At 25.6% G+C, this 14,390-nt stretch overlaps 1 protein-coding gene across 1 annotated transcript; it reads left to right on the forward strand.

Moving 5' to 3' along the window:
- Positions 1-5,501: 5,501 nt before the first annotated feature.
- LOC101509431 (fatty acyl-CoA reductase 3-like) lies at positions 5,502-11,654 on the forward strand. The gene is made up of 10 exons (XM_004506095.4): positions 5,502-5,669; positions 5,774-5,877; positions 6,587-6,789; positions 7,783-7,883; positions 8,427-8,619; positions 9,111-9,272; positions 9,859-9,940; positions 10,205-10,471; positions 10,977-11,104; positions 11,333-11,654. Exons 1-10 carry the CDS (start codon positions 5,591-5,593, stop codon positions 11,484-11,486), a joined length of 1,473 nt encoding a protein of 490 aa, XP_004506152.1. The 5' UTR covers positions 5,502-5,590; the 3' UTR covers positions 11,487-11,654.
- Positions 11,655-14,390: the final 2,736 nt, after the last annotated feature.

The following is a 14,390-nucleotide window of genomic DNA, read 5'->3' on the forward strand; positions in this document are numbered from 1 at the left end:
TTTTAATTCGAGGAGATTTAGAATAACACAGATGTAATATTACATCAATGATACATTGTTCACTAGTATTTTATTTAGCATATATTTTTTGAATTTGACGGTTGGGTTAAAATATAATATCATATATATAATTTTCTTTTTAAATTTAAAACGGTTTAATATATTATTCAAATTCATCAAGATTAATGTCAAATATTAAAAATGTTTAAGATGTTAATTTTAACGTACCTATATAAAATGTCAAACAATTTTAGATTTATGCAAAAATTTGTATAGACGATCTATGTCATACAATATTTCAATCCTACAATTAAATTTATAAAATATGTATTGACTAAAATATTATTGAACAGTGTAACATTTATGTAATATTATATTGATATGATCTCTTCTCTTTTAATATATATTTTTGTCTTTAACTCTTCGATTCTAAGATAATTGGACATTACTAATAAAGAGTTTGATCGAAAGGTAACTAAAGACTAACCAATAATTGTTCTATTTAGGATTCAACCTTAAAATTCTCTTGAATGTTCTATCATTGAATATAATAATAAAAAATACTTATATCTGTTACAAGAGAAATATTGATTTTTGAATTCATAGTATGAAGAAGACTATTTCAATAAGTGTAGGATGCACTTTTTATAGGGATCCTAAAACAACTAATTATAATTAACCCGTATATACTTTAAACAATATTAAATTAATTCTAACAATTCTAAAACTATTTTAAAGAGTCCCAACAAGTTGGAAGTGTTAGATTAATATTTCCATTTTGAGGTTGTCTTTTTTCAATAATCCGTTTTTTTAAAAAAAAAACATTAAATTATTCCCATTTAAAAAAAAAAATTTACCAAAATATCTTTTTTTTTTTTTTTATTTTAAGTTATAAGTCGCCATATGGAATGACGATTTCTTTAAGGAAGCACAAGTTCCAAATGGCGACTTCCCACGTGATATTACTTTTGTTATTTCAATAAAAATTGAATTTTTTTATTTATTTAAAAAACCTTTGGGAAATCGGCATTTCGAATTTGAATTTCTTAAAATTTTATCGTAATTTAAAATTTCTATTTATCTATTTTTATGAATTATATATATATATATATATTACTTTTGTTATTTCAATAAAAATTGAATTAATTTTTTTTATTTAAAAACCTTTGAGAAATGCCCATTTAGAACTTGGATTTACTAAAAAAAATCGTAATTTAAAGTTCCTATTTATTTATTTTTATGTATTTTTATGAATTATATTAATTAATTACATATTTAATTCTATTAAAAATTAAAAATTAAAAATTAAAAATTAAAAAATAATTATTTTTATTTTTATTTTTAAAAACCATGTGGGAAGTCGCCATTTAGAACTTAGGCTTTTTTAAGGAAGTCGCCATTCCAAACGGCGACTTAACTAAAAGTAAAAAGAGGATATTTTAGTATATTTTTTTTTTAAAAGAGAGTAATCTAGTATTTTTTTTTTCTTTCAAAATAGAGTTATTTCAATAAAAAAAACCCATCTTGATGCAAACAATACAATTCAAAAGAAATGAAAGAAAATTTAACTAATTAATAAAAATTACAATGTGGAAAGTGAGAGATGTTGAGGTGCACATAATTCATAATTAATGAAAATTACAATGTGGAAAGTGACAGATGTTGAGGTGCACATAACTCATAAAGTCTATGACTTAATTTTGAGTGTATTTGAAAATCTTGTGGTGTTCTTGCAACACTTACTCCAACCGAGTAATATATTGATATTAACAAGACACAACATTGATGATGGTTGGAAAATATTGTAAGTATACGTGTTTGACAAATAATGAAAATGTAAAAGCTCTATACTATCTCAAATTGTAACATTAAGCATTTTTTTTTCAGGATTACAGAAATAGTGGAAATAAGATTAAAAAATCATATTTGAACACATACACTTTATACAATATTTGATAGTGCATGTACTGTTCACTTTATTTAATACTGAATAGTATTTTTTTTTCAACTCTTTTTTCAATAATGGAGATGATTTTTTGTGATATATATATATATATATATATATAAAAGTTTATACTATTAATCACTTTAAATATTTCATTAACCACTTATTTAACATATATTTTATTAACCACTAAAATGCAAGATATTAACCACTTTAGAGTACTATGATTTAAAGGTTAAAGAGTATTCTAAAGTAGTTAATGAGGTATATATTAAAAAAGTGATTAATAACATGCATTTTTATTGTCTAATGAAGTATTCAAAGTGGTTAATGATACAAATATATATATTGTGTACAAAAGTGTATTTAATTTTATTTTTGCTAAGAAAAACGTTTATTTAAAAAAATATTTTTTGATATATATATATATATATATATATATATATATATATATATAGTTTGTTCAAAAGTTGTGTTCTAATAACAAAATTGTTTAATTTTTAGGGAAAAATGAAAAGAAAACCAAGTAAAAGAATAAACAAGTGTGTTAGAGATAATTTTAAATTTATTAGAATTAGTTTGATATTATTTAAAGTAGTTATTAATTAGTTATTAATTAGATATTAATAGTTGTTAGATGGTTATATTAGCTGTCTTAGGATCATTGTATGAAGTGTATCATGCACACATTGTAATAATCTTCTTCGTACAATATATCAATTAAAAAATAAATATTTCTCTCGTTTTAATTTTACATTGTTGGGCTTAATTTAAAGAGTCATGATATCCAACATAAAGAGATTATCTTAATTATTATCGAAGAAAACCTCAATCTCCAATCACCTCTTTTATCTTTCTATTTTTTCTCGTTCCTCTATATTCTTTCTTCATTTTCTCTTGGGAAAATATTGAACGAAACTTTATGGATATAATTTTAATTTCTAGTAGATTTTTTAGAATCATAATATGTAAGGGCAACAACTACAAGAGTTTTTTTAGATTGTGTCACTCAGGTTGTGACGATTGTAGAAGAACCGCATTCGATCTCTCTTCGCGATAGTTCACACAATTGTTTTCTTCAACTGTTGCAAACCCTTTAATGAAATCACAAATGCACGTTTCATTTTGATAGACTCGGCTGCACTCTCCTCAGTCTCGTGCTTTCTCTCTATCTACTCTCCCCAAAATCTCCTTTTTACTTTTCTCGATCTCATGAACCTGAGTCAGCCAAACCCTTCGAAATCGTTATTCTCTTTACTCATTACCGCTCTTAGATCATTGTCATTCCCAATCGAATCACTTTTTGCTCTAGATAACCCTATCTTTTTTTACCTTAAATTCTTATACAAGATACTAAGTACTTAGGACTGTTGAAAATCGTCGCAATAATTTAAAAATAACAAATTTTAAAAATGATTGAGTTTGCGACGGTTTAAATCGTCGCAATAAGTACTTAGGACTGGTAGGAAACCGTCGTAATGCTCAATTGAAAGAAGTAAAAATTGGTGCATTCAAAAGTGGTTAGAATTGTCGCAAAATGTACTTAGAGGGATTGAGATGACAATTTTTTGAACTGTCGCAAAGAGACATCGCAACACAATTATCTACGATAGTTGAAAAACCATCTTCTGTGTTATATTGCAGTGGTTTCACCACCGCATATAATCTTTTTACTTGTAGTGAAAACAACATTACAAATGACATCTTCTCAACATTTTGAGATTTCTCTTTCACCTCAAGTGCTTGGTGGTATACGTATTTAATATTTTTGTTTCTTGATTAGTCACTATTGATTTTTATATTATGTTTTTATCCCATGACATTTGAATATCACAGCTGAATCTCTATCGTTGAATCTAATGTTAGAAATATGAATCAAAAACTTTAAATTTGTAGAGGATGGTTAAATTAATATGTCTTGTTTCAAATTTGTTGGCATAAATTTCTCAAGAGGTAAGGAATTGGAGAGATAGGTTTATATAATTGGGAGTGAATATATATATATATATACATCGTGGAAGTGTAGATTTTAGATAGAATTAATGTTGTTTGTCTTATTTTTTATCTTTGATTAAGATTCAATTAGCTTTTAGAATAGCCACTGAATGATTTGTTTTGGATATATATAAAATTCACCTCATTTTGTATTCTTTCCATTCTGAATTTTTTTTTTTAAATTAAATTAATATGTATTAGAAATATAGTTTTCTTAGTGTTTTTTCTCAAACATTGAATTAAGGGAACTACAAGAAATCATGAGTTTATCGCAACATCAACATAGATAGATAACACAACATCATAATTTCATATCTATTTTTTTGAACTATAAATTATTTTTATAATAGATATGTGTTAAAGTGAATGTTCACTTACATAAATAAACCCCTTCGGTCTTCTAATCCTGACTCTACCTTTGATTGTTAGAAATAACTTTATATTTGTTAAAATTAGTTTGTCTTATAATTACAGTAAAAAAATGTATTCTATACTATCAATTCAAAAATAAATATTTCTCTCATTATTTTTTATTTTATTAGGCTCAACAATACAGGGGACTACGTGCAAAAGTGGCTGACCATCCTAAATTAGTATTTAAAAATCGTTATAAATTCTAATGACAATCGACTATATTTTTTAAAATTAATATCATTTAAATTAATATCTTAATTATATAAATAACATAATTATTAACAGCTACTTTTAACATACAATGTATATGTTTTGTTAGAGTTTTAAATATAAAATTGTAACCTTCCATCCATCCTTACATATTAAGTTTTTTTTCTGCATTCTATCATCATTAATACAACTCACTGTTTCTATCTTCCAAAGGTATTATACTTATTTCTTTTCCAAAGGTATTATACATCTCATTCACTATTTTATGACCTGTTCTTCCAAAATGATTTTTCTTTTTCTTTCTTTTCTTTTTGTAAATAATGACAACTACTTGCTCATTGAGATGCAATTTAATCATTAATGAAAATCCATTTTCAAAAAATTTAAAAAAATTATTTAGTGCATCTTTGTACCTAACTATATCAATTAGATACTATATCAATTTTCCGTGGAAATTTCATGTTTTGTATTCTTTTATGAGTGTCATTGTCGGAGATATTGAGAATTAGAGATTGCAAATTACAAGCATTTAATAATGTTATAGTTTTTGTAACATAAATTAGATTAAATAATTATTTTAAAATAAAATTATATTTATAAAAATGTTAACCAAATAAAAAAAATTAAAATTTATGACGATCAGAATAAAAAAAAAATTATAATTACAAAGACTAAAGTTAACCGTAGAATTTAACGTACTATAAATCTAGCGCATCTTGTATAATTTGACCAAAGTTAATAAGATTCAAGAGAAGTCAACAACGTCTAGTAGAAAGGACATATTGGCATTAATATTTACAGCATATGGCAGCAAGGTTAGCTCAACGAACAGTTAGGAGGCCATAGACACATTTTTCCAATGTACACATGCATGAATCAAATAAATGCCTTTAATAGATCATTTTTTTTCTCTCTATATATATGGTCATTTGAGACATACTTTACACTCAAATCCAAGTTTCTTTTGTTTCACATCTCAAAATATTTTAGTATCTTTTTCATTCTCATACTTTAGTTTTTCCTCCAATGGAAACTGGAAGCATTACTGACTTCCTTCGGGATAAGAATATTTTGGTCCTCGGCGCCACTGGCTTCCTTGCAAAAAGTATATATATCTCTATATGTTTAATTACTTATTAGTATGTATGTATTATTTAGTAATTAGTTATGATGTGCTTAATTAATTTCTTTTTTACGGTACTATTGAAGTTTTTATTGAGAAGATACTAAGAGTTCAACCAAATGTGAAGAAACTTTATCTTCTTATGAGAGCTACGGATACTGAATCTGCAACTAAACGGTTGAACAATGAGGTATATACATGTGAAATTAACTTCTTAAATTTTTTTTTATAAATAAGATATTATAATTATCATCGGAAACTCTTACATTTGCGAGATCTACGATATACAATTTAATAATATTGATATTTATCAATTAAATAAGAATTTTAAAATATTACGATGATTATTTAATGAGTATTTTTGTATGATAGGGACTGTTTCATAACATGTGAAAATGCCGACTTAGATATCGGACCAGGGTGGGGACATGGAGTGTTTTATGTTCTCAGTCTCCACCTTTAACATGTTCTCTATCTGATCCTCGTTTTTTAGGAGATTTTGTGTATATCCATGTATCCCTACCTTAAGATTATTTTCATTCTACTTGAGATTTTTTGGGAATATTAAGAATAAAAATAATAAGATTTTTTTTTTTTTGAAAAAATAAGATGTGTTATTTTGTTTTAAATTATTTTAGTTTTACAAAGTAAAAAAAATGTGAAGTGTTAAATGGATTATATCCATGGAAGTCCCCACTTATAAGTTAAAATTGGCATGCATTGGTTATAATTTCATTCAATAAATTACTATTTTTGCTTTTATGAAATATGGTTTTGATAGAGACTTTGGAGAATAAAATAAAGTTTGTTGCAATACACTAATAAAATTTCACACCCACCACACAAAGATGTGTTCCTAATAATTGTTTACAATGTGTTTGTTATATTTTCATGTATAGATTTTGCGGAAGGACTTGTTCAAATTGCTAAAGGAAAATCTTGGTGCAAAGTTCAATAGCTTTGTCTTAGAAAAATTGAGTGTAGTGCCAGGGGACATTTCCCAAGAGGATTTCAACTTGAAAGACTCAAATCTACTTAAAGAGATTTGTGATCAAACTGATGTCATAGTGAATTTAGCTGCAACAACTAACTTTGATGAAAGGTACATTTATTGGTGACAACTATAAGTACCTTAGAGTTTTGAGTTTTGGGAGATATATGAACTTTTCATATTTAACTATAACTTCAATTTGGATCTAGTTTTTCCTTATGGGTACTTGTATCATTAATTTTGACAATTGAAAATAATAGTTATTTTGAGATATAAGAATTGGAGTGATAAGTATGTTAGAAGTTCAACTTTTTAATAAAATTAATAATTAACTATTAACTTTAATCATTTAAAACATAATTAGTTATTTTAAAATATTTTTTTGACAAATAGTTTAATTATTATGAGACAGGAAAAGTAATTCATTTTTTCAAAGTTGAATAGTTTAAAAGATAAACCGTTTAAAAAGCTTTGAATTATATTATATTACTTTAATAAATAATTTATTTAGTTTTCTGATTGATTAGATACTTGCAAGTTTATGTTATTGTATAAAATATTTATTTATATTTAAAATTATTAAGTTAAAATAAATTGATGTGACCGTGCATTTTTTACAGCTGTTACCATAATGCATTAAATAGTGTTTGGGTATGTCTAACATGGGCATGTATTTCTTCAATTGCAAAAAAAATAAAAAACATGAGAGACTCATGTGTTTATTTCATTTATCCAATTCTCTACCTTTATTATAATGTGTTATGATCCTATTTGTTTTGGCTAGTAATAGACTAAAAAGATTGTTGCTCTTGTTATATCTTACTGGACCACTAAGTTTATGTTTGGGTAGCTAAATAAATGGAGCTAGTTAAACATAATATTGTGTCCTTGTACATAATATTAATTAAAGAATATAGTTGATAAAATTAATTAATTTTATATTTAAAATTAAATATAATATTTATTTTGCGATAATTTTTTATAAAAGTGATATTTGTTGTGAAAAGAAGAGAATATTACTATTGATGGTGGTATGGTTTATTCTAACTTAAACTTGTGTGTATTTTCTCTTAACTTTTATTATTATTATTATATTACATGCAGATATGATGTTGCATTGGGTTTAAATACATTTGGAGTTAAGCATGTCATAAACTTCGCCAAAAAATGTATTAACCTAAGGGTGCTTGTCCACGTATCAACAGGTTTGTATATGAATATGTTTTATCAATGTGTTTATATTCCCCAATAATTGTAAGAACAAAAGAACATACATTTTAGCAAATATGTTTTCTATTTTTGCTCTCTATTTTTTTTATTATTATAAAACACCGTGCTCAAATTAAGCAATATAAGTCTAAATTATACTCCTTCCATACTAATTATAAGTTTTTTTTTTTAAATTTAGTTCCTTCATTTCATAATGAATGACACAATTATTTATTTAATACAGATTAAAAAAATTTATAAATAAAATAACAAAAAATAATAATTTTATTAAAATATATTTATTAAATATTGTTGCATTTACAATTACCTTTAATACAAATTAATTTTTTTGAATCTGAACTAATATATTTAGAGAGTATAATTAAAAATTATAATTAATGTTGTATTATAATTTAAAAAGAAGAACTAGTTTTTGAGACATTAATTCTCATAAATAAATCATTTATTATAATACAGACCAGAAGTGTATGAATTTATTGCTGAATATAATAATAAGTATAATAATTGAACAAATTCAGCATATGTGTGTGGCGAGAGAGGAGGATTGATAATAGAGGATCCAATCCAATTGGGTGCATCATTAAATGGTGTGAAAGGACTAGACATTGATGAGGAAAAGAAAGTAGTTGAGGAAAAGATGAACAAGCTTCGACAAGAGGGAGCCACTGAAGAAGATATTAAAATTGCTATGAAGGACCTGGGTATTGAAAGGTTAGCATTTACTTCTATCATAAGTGAGAACAACAATATTATCTTCATATATTAATGAATTTAATTAATTGATATATAATGTATAGAGTTTCTATGGTGTCAATCATTAAAACTAGTTATTATAATAATATTTGATTTTTATCAGAATTAATATTAAAATTATATTCATGAATGATTGTGATTTGTTGACAATGTAATTTTTTTACGCAATATATAATAATTAAATTATATGTATATATGATGTCAAAAATATATATTTTTATAAATAAATCATTATATTGGACTTGCCTTCTTTCTTTCACAAAAAATAAATAAATCATTATTTTTTTAGTTTCACTGTTTGGGTTTAGAAATCAAATAATTTTTTTTTTCCTAAGATCACTTTTGCAATGTGTGGTTGTCGCTAGCCAACGTTTGTGAGACTGCTGAATATTGAAAATATCTGCTCGCCAAAACTTAATGTGGTTGGTTTGATTTTAATAAAATTTCAGAGCAAATTTATATGGATGGCCAAACACGTATGTTTTTACCAAAGCAATGGGAGAAATGCTTATAGAAACTATGAAGGAAACATTGTCCATTTTTATTGTGCGTCCTACAATGATTACTAGCACTTACAAAGAACCTTTCCCTGGTTGGGTGGAAGGAATAAGGTAAATTAATTAATATTTTTTATAATTATTTATGTTTATTCATCGTTATTTTACATTTTTTTTTATTTTAAGTTTTATTGCAGTTTTGATTTTTTTATTATTATTAACTTGCGATTTATTTTAAAAGTCAATAATTTTGGTATCTTTTTTGAATTTTTGAATTAAAAAATAACGATGTAATATATTTTAAATGACGCGACATATAATTCTATGATATGAAATTATATAAATGTATTAATTATTCTTATGCCATTAGTTAAATTAAAAATATAAAAAAAGTATCTAAAGTCGAAAGCTAAATTTTTTTAACGTTTTATTCTAATTTCGTAGATTGAATCATTTTATATCATCATATCATATATCACGTTTTTTAAATTATTGCACGTTATTATTTTTTACTTAAAAAATCAGACAGATAGACAAAAACTATTACTTTTAAAATAGAAGATCAATTTTATAAATCAGTAAAAATATGAGAATTTAAAATGCAATTAAATCTTAATTTTATTTCAAAGAGAATGATTGTGTAAATAACTTTATAATAATGATCACATGACCAAAAAATTCATTTGTTTATTTTTTGCAGAACCATAGACAGTATAATTGTTGCTTATGGAAAAGGAAAATTGACATGCTTCCTTGCAAATGTTAAGGCAGTTTTTGATGTGGTGAGAAACATTTCATTTGATCTTTAATTAAAAGGGGAATATTTCCACATGAAGATCAACATGAAAGTGCAATGCATTCACATATACATCATAGTCATGTGCCACATAAGTAATTTACTTAACATATCATAAAAGTTTTGGCTCAATGTTATAAATGACAAAACATTACACTTTTAAAATATATTTAACAAAAATATATTTAAGTCAAATTAATAGATGTTTTGGTGAAAGTTGATTTAATTATGGTGAGTTGACTTGAAACAGATACCAGCTGATTTTGTGGTGAATGCAATGGTAGTTGGGATGGTGAGTCATGCAAATCAACCACGTGATAGCATTTATCAATTAGGTTCATCAATTGCGAATCCAATCACATATCAAAATCTCCATGAGTATGGTTTTAGATATTTTACTGCAAAACCATGTATTGATAAGGAAGGAAATCCCATCAAAGTTGGCAATGTTACAGTTTTGGACAACATGGCTGCTTTCCAAAGATATATGTTCATTCGCTACATACTTCCTCTAAAGGTTATTTCAAATTCTAATCTTTAATTACTTTCTTTTAATCATTGCAGAATTAGTTAAAAAAATTAGATAATCTTTAATTTTATTTTCTCTCTAATTTATGGGTAAAAAGTTTTTATATTTTTTTTAAAATTAATCACTATTGATAGTTTTCATGTTTGTCTTGCCTTTTAAAAAGAATTAAAATACGAGAATAATTTAAAAACTATTTTAAATTAGAAGTTGTTTGTTGTATCTTTAAAAAAAATTATTTTTTATAATTGATATTATTTTTTGAATGACTTTCACTGCAACAGAAAAATATAAAATAACTTCTGGTTTGTTTAAAAAATCTATAAAAAAATATTTTTAAATTATTGAATATCAAAATAATTATTTTTTAGAATATGTAACAAAGGTCATTAATTTTTATTTCTTGGAGTATTTCTACCCTAACCTAGCTTGATTACCTTAATTTTTAATTATTATAAACAGAAAAGTGCTTACTAGTTAACTTGCATTTCAACAGGGGCTAAAGCTAGTGAATGCAGCATTTTGCCAGTATTTTCATGGTATATATTTTGATATCAACAGGAAGATCAACATTATCTTGCGATTGGTTGAACTTTATAGACCCTACTTGTTCTTTGATGGCATGTAAGTTATCATTAAAAAAAATAGTATAAAAAATATAAAATTTCTCATTAAATTTTTCATTATATTTATTGACACGAGAAATATATATTGATACTTTTTTATTATAATTTTAATGATTAATTTTATTTTTTGCTAGCTATATTAACTATTAGGAAGAGGTGCTATATATATATATATATATATAAGATATTTCATTGACTTAATAAGATGAATTTGTTTTGTACACAGATTTGATAACATGAATGCAGAGAAGTTGCAAATAGAAGCAATAAAAAGTGGAGTGGAGATGAATTTGTTTTACTTTGATCCAAAAATGATTAACTGGGAAGACTACTTCATGAATGTCCATTTTCCTGGCATCGTCAAATATTGCTTCAAGTGAAACAACTATGAAATTTGAACTTGTTTGTATCTTAGTATCTAGTTCTAAGTTTGGTCTTTTTACTATTTTTACTCCTTCAACCCTTAATTTCAATTTCTACCCGCAAAATTAGTAATATTAGTTGTGTGTTATTATATTTTGAATTTAATTATGATCGGTTTTTAATTATGTGGTAAATATTTAAAGTTAATGTCTAGTTGCTCAAATATATTTACATCATTTACTCTTGGCTCTTATAACATGATCATTATTTTAGGTGTCCATTCTATATGACTTTTAGTTACGGTTGGATTCACATGATCTTCATATGAAAATATTTAGTTTGGCACAATGATACCATAAACAATAAGTTCACTCAAAAGATAAGTGTTAACCTAAAAAAAATAAGTGCAACACGTTAGAAAAAGAAAAAAAACAATGATACCATAAAAAAAATAAAGAAGTGCAATGAGAATGTTACAAAAGGAAAATACAAAAGAAGAAACAATGCAATGAGAATGTCAAAGAATATTTTTTTTTTTAAATCGTATCTTAAAAATGCGATAATTTATGAATAATTTTTTTCATATAATAAACTAAATTTCAAAGTCGGTCGGAATTGCTTTTATATATAAATATATAAAAAGTGAGGCTAAGGCTATGGCTTAACTACTAGCTTTGCCATTTACACAGGTCTGCATTAATGTAAGCTAGTAATGCATTATTGTATTCTTACATCCCTATGGTATCATAATTGCATTCTGACTCTGATTTTGGTTTACTCCTTCCCCATTTGTGTGCCTGGTTTAGACCACCATATAATGCATTTGGCCTTTAAAAAAAAAAAAAATTAATCTCACAGCAATATATAATTGCTTGATAACTTGTCATTGTGTTAGCATTTTTGTTGCTTTTTTAGTTGTCTTTGTGTATAATTAGAACTCTTTTTACGATTTTATGTGGAAGAGTCATCTTAACAATAAATAGAATAATAATATTTTTTTTTTTGTCATTCACTAATTAAAATTGCATTGGAAATGCGTACTAGTTTATTTAATTTTTTAAAAAAGCTAAAAAATACAGTTTTTTACATGAATCTTGACAACGTCTCGTTACTTAGATGATTTTTGTGCTTATTTTTATAAAAAGAATTGAAATATGATTGATCATGATATTTTTCAGATTATTCGCTAAGTCTTTGTTTAAGATTGTATTCTTAATTATAATTTCAGTGTTGTTGTGTTTATTCTAGTCAAATGGAGCATTATAGATCCATTGTGCTTGTCAACTTCAAATTCAATATTATTACTAAAGTTATTGTTGATAGGCCGACCAATACTATGTCTCATATAATTTCTCTTCATCAAAGGGGTTTCATTCAAGGTAGGTATATTGGTGATTGCATTTGTCTCACTTTAAGAGTTATTACTATGTTGCAGACAGACTATGACCTTTGTGGAAAATTTGTATCTCAAGATTGATATAAGAAAGACATTTGACACTATAGATTGGACTTTTCTTATCAAAGTTCTCGAGACTTTTGGTCTCAACAACAAGTTTTGTCATTGGATTAAAACCACTTTCAAGTCTGCTAAGCTATCTATATATGTCAATTGCAAGTTTGCTGACTACATTTTTTTGTCAAAGGGGGGATCAGACAAGGGGACCCTTTATATTCTCTTCTGTTTGGAATTGCTAAAGGGATTCTTAACATGGCTATATCAAAGTTGATTGATGAAGAATTTATTTTGTTGATAAATGGTCCTACATACATTTTTGTTCTTTCCCATGTTATGTATGTCGATTATTTGATGATACTTTGCAATGCTTCTCTTTCCAATGTTAACAACCTTTAAAGTCTTTTGGATAGATATTCCATTATTTATGGGCAACAGATTAATCCCAATAAACTTACAATTTACATTGGATCTATTTCCATTAGATTTCTATTGGTTATTTCCCACTTTCACTTATCTTTGAATACCTATTTTCAAGGGAAAGTCTAAAGTTGCTTATTTACAATGATGTGTTGTTCACATCAAGGCTAAACTTGCATCTTGGAAACAAACTCTCCTCTTTATGATAGATAGAATTGAATTAGTGAAAAGTGTCATTATAACATATTGATTTATAATTTCCACATATATTCTTTGTTGTGTTCTCTTCTTAAGGATATAGACAAATGGATTATAGATTTCATATGGTTTGGTGATATTAAAAATTAAAAAATTGGTTGTTGTTGTCTAACATTAAGATGGGATTGGAATTAGATATTTGGGAGACCTTAATAATACTACTATTATTAAACTTGCTTAGGATCTAGCTACTTCTAATCAACATTAGACTATTCTTCTTAGAGGTTGTGTCTTTGGAAGGCATGAGGATATTAGATATCACATTGATTCCTTCATTTAGACTACACTCAAAGTTAAGCTAACTACTATATACGAGAACAACAAATGGCAACTTGACAAGGGTGACAATATTAACTTCTGGTTTGATACTTGGTTTGAAGATTCTCTGTTTATATTAATAATATTAATGAGAACAAGAAATCTCATATTTGTGGCACAATTAATCTTTTCATTTAAGATGGTCATTGCAAAGTATTTTCTATTTTGTTACATACTTACCCTCAATTGACTGCCTTGTTGGCCAAAACTACTATTTCAAATTTCGAATGTCAGGATCATATGCTTTAAGATTAAATACTTCTAGAGTTTTAAGGTTTAAGGAAACTTATCAATTATTCAAGCCTTTAGGGAAACAAATCCATTGGGTCAAAGGTATTTGGCATAATAGCATATCTCGTTCCAAGTCTCTTAGGTTTTGAAAATTGCAGCATAACAAGATGTATATTGATATAATTTAATCTTCCAAGGTTGTCAACTTATTTCCAGATGTGAGCTATGTAAATGTAAAAAG

The sequence above is a fragment of the Cicer arietinum genome, chromosome 6 (assembly GCF_000331145.2).
Source record: "Cicer arietinum cultivar CDC Frontier isolate Library 1 chromosome 6, Cicar.CDCFrontier_v2.0, whole genome shotgun sequence".
Taxonomy (NCBI): Eukaryota; Viridiplantae; Streptophyta; class Magnoliopsida; order Fabales; family Fabaceae; genus Cicer; species Cicer arietinum.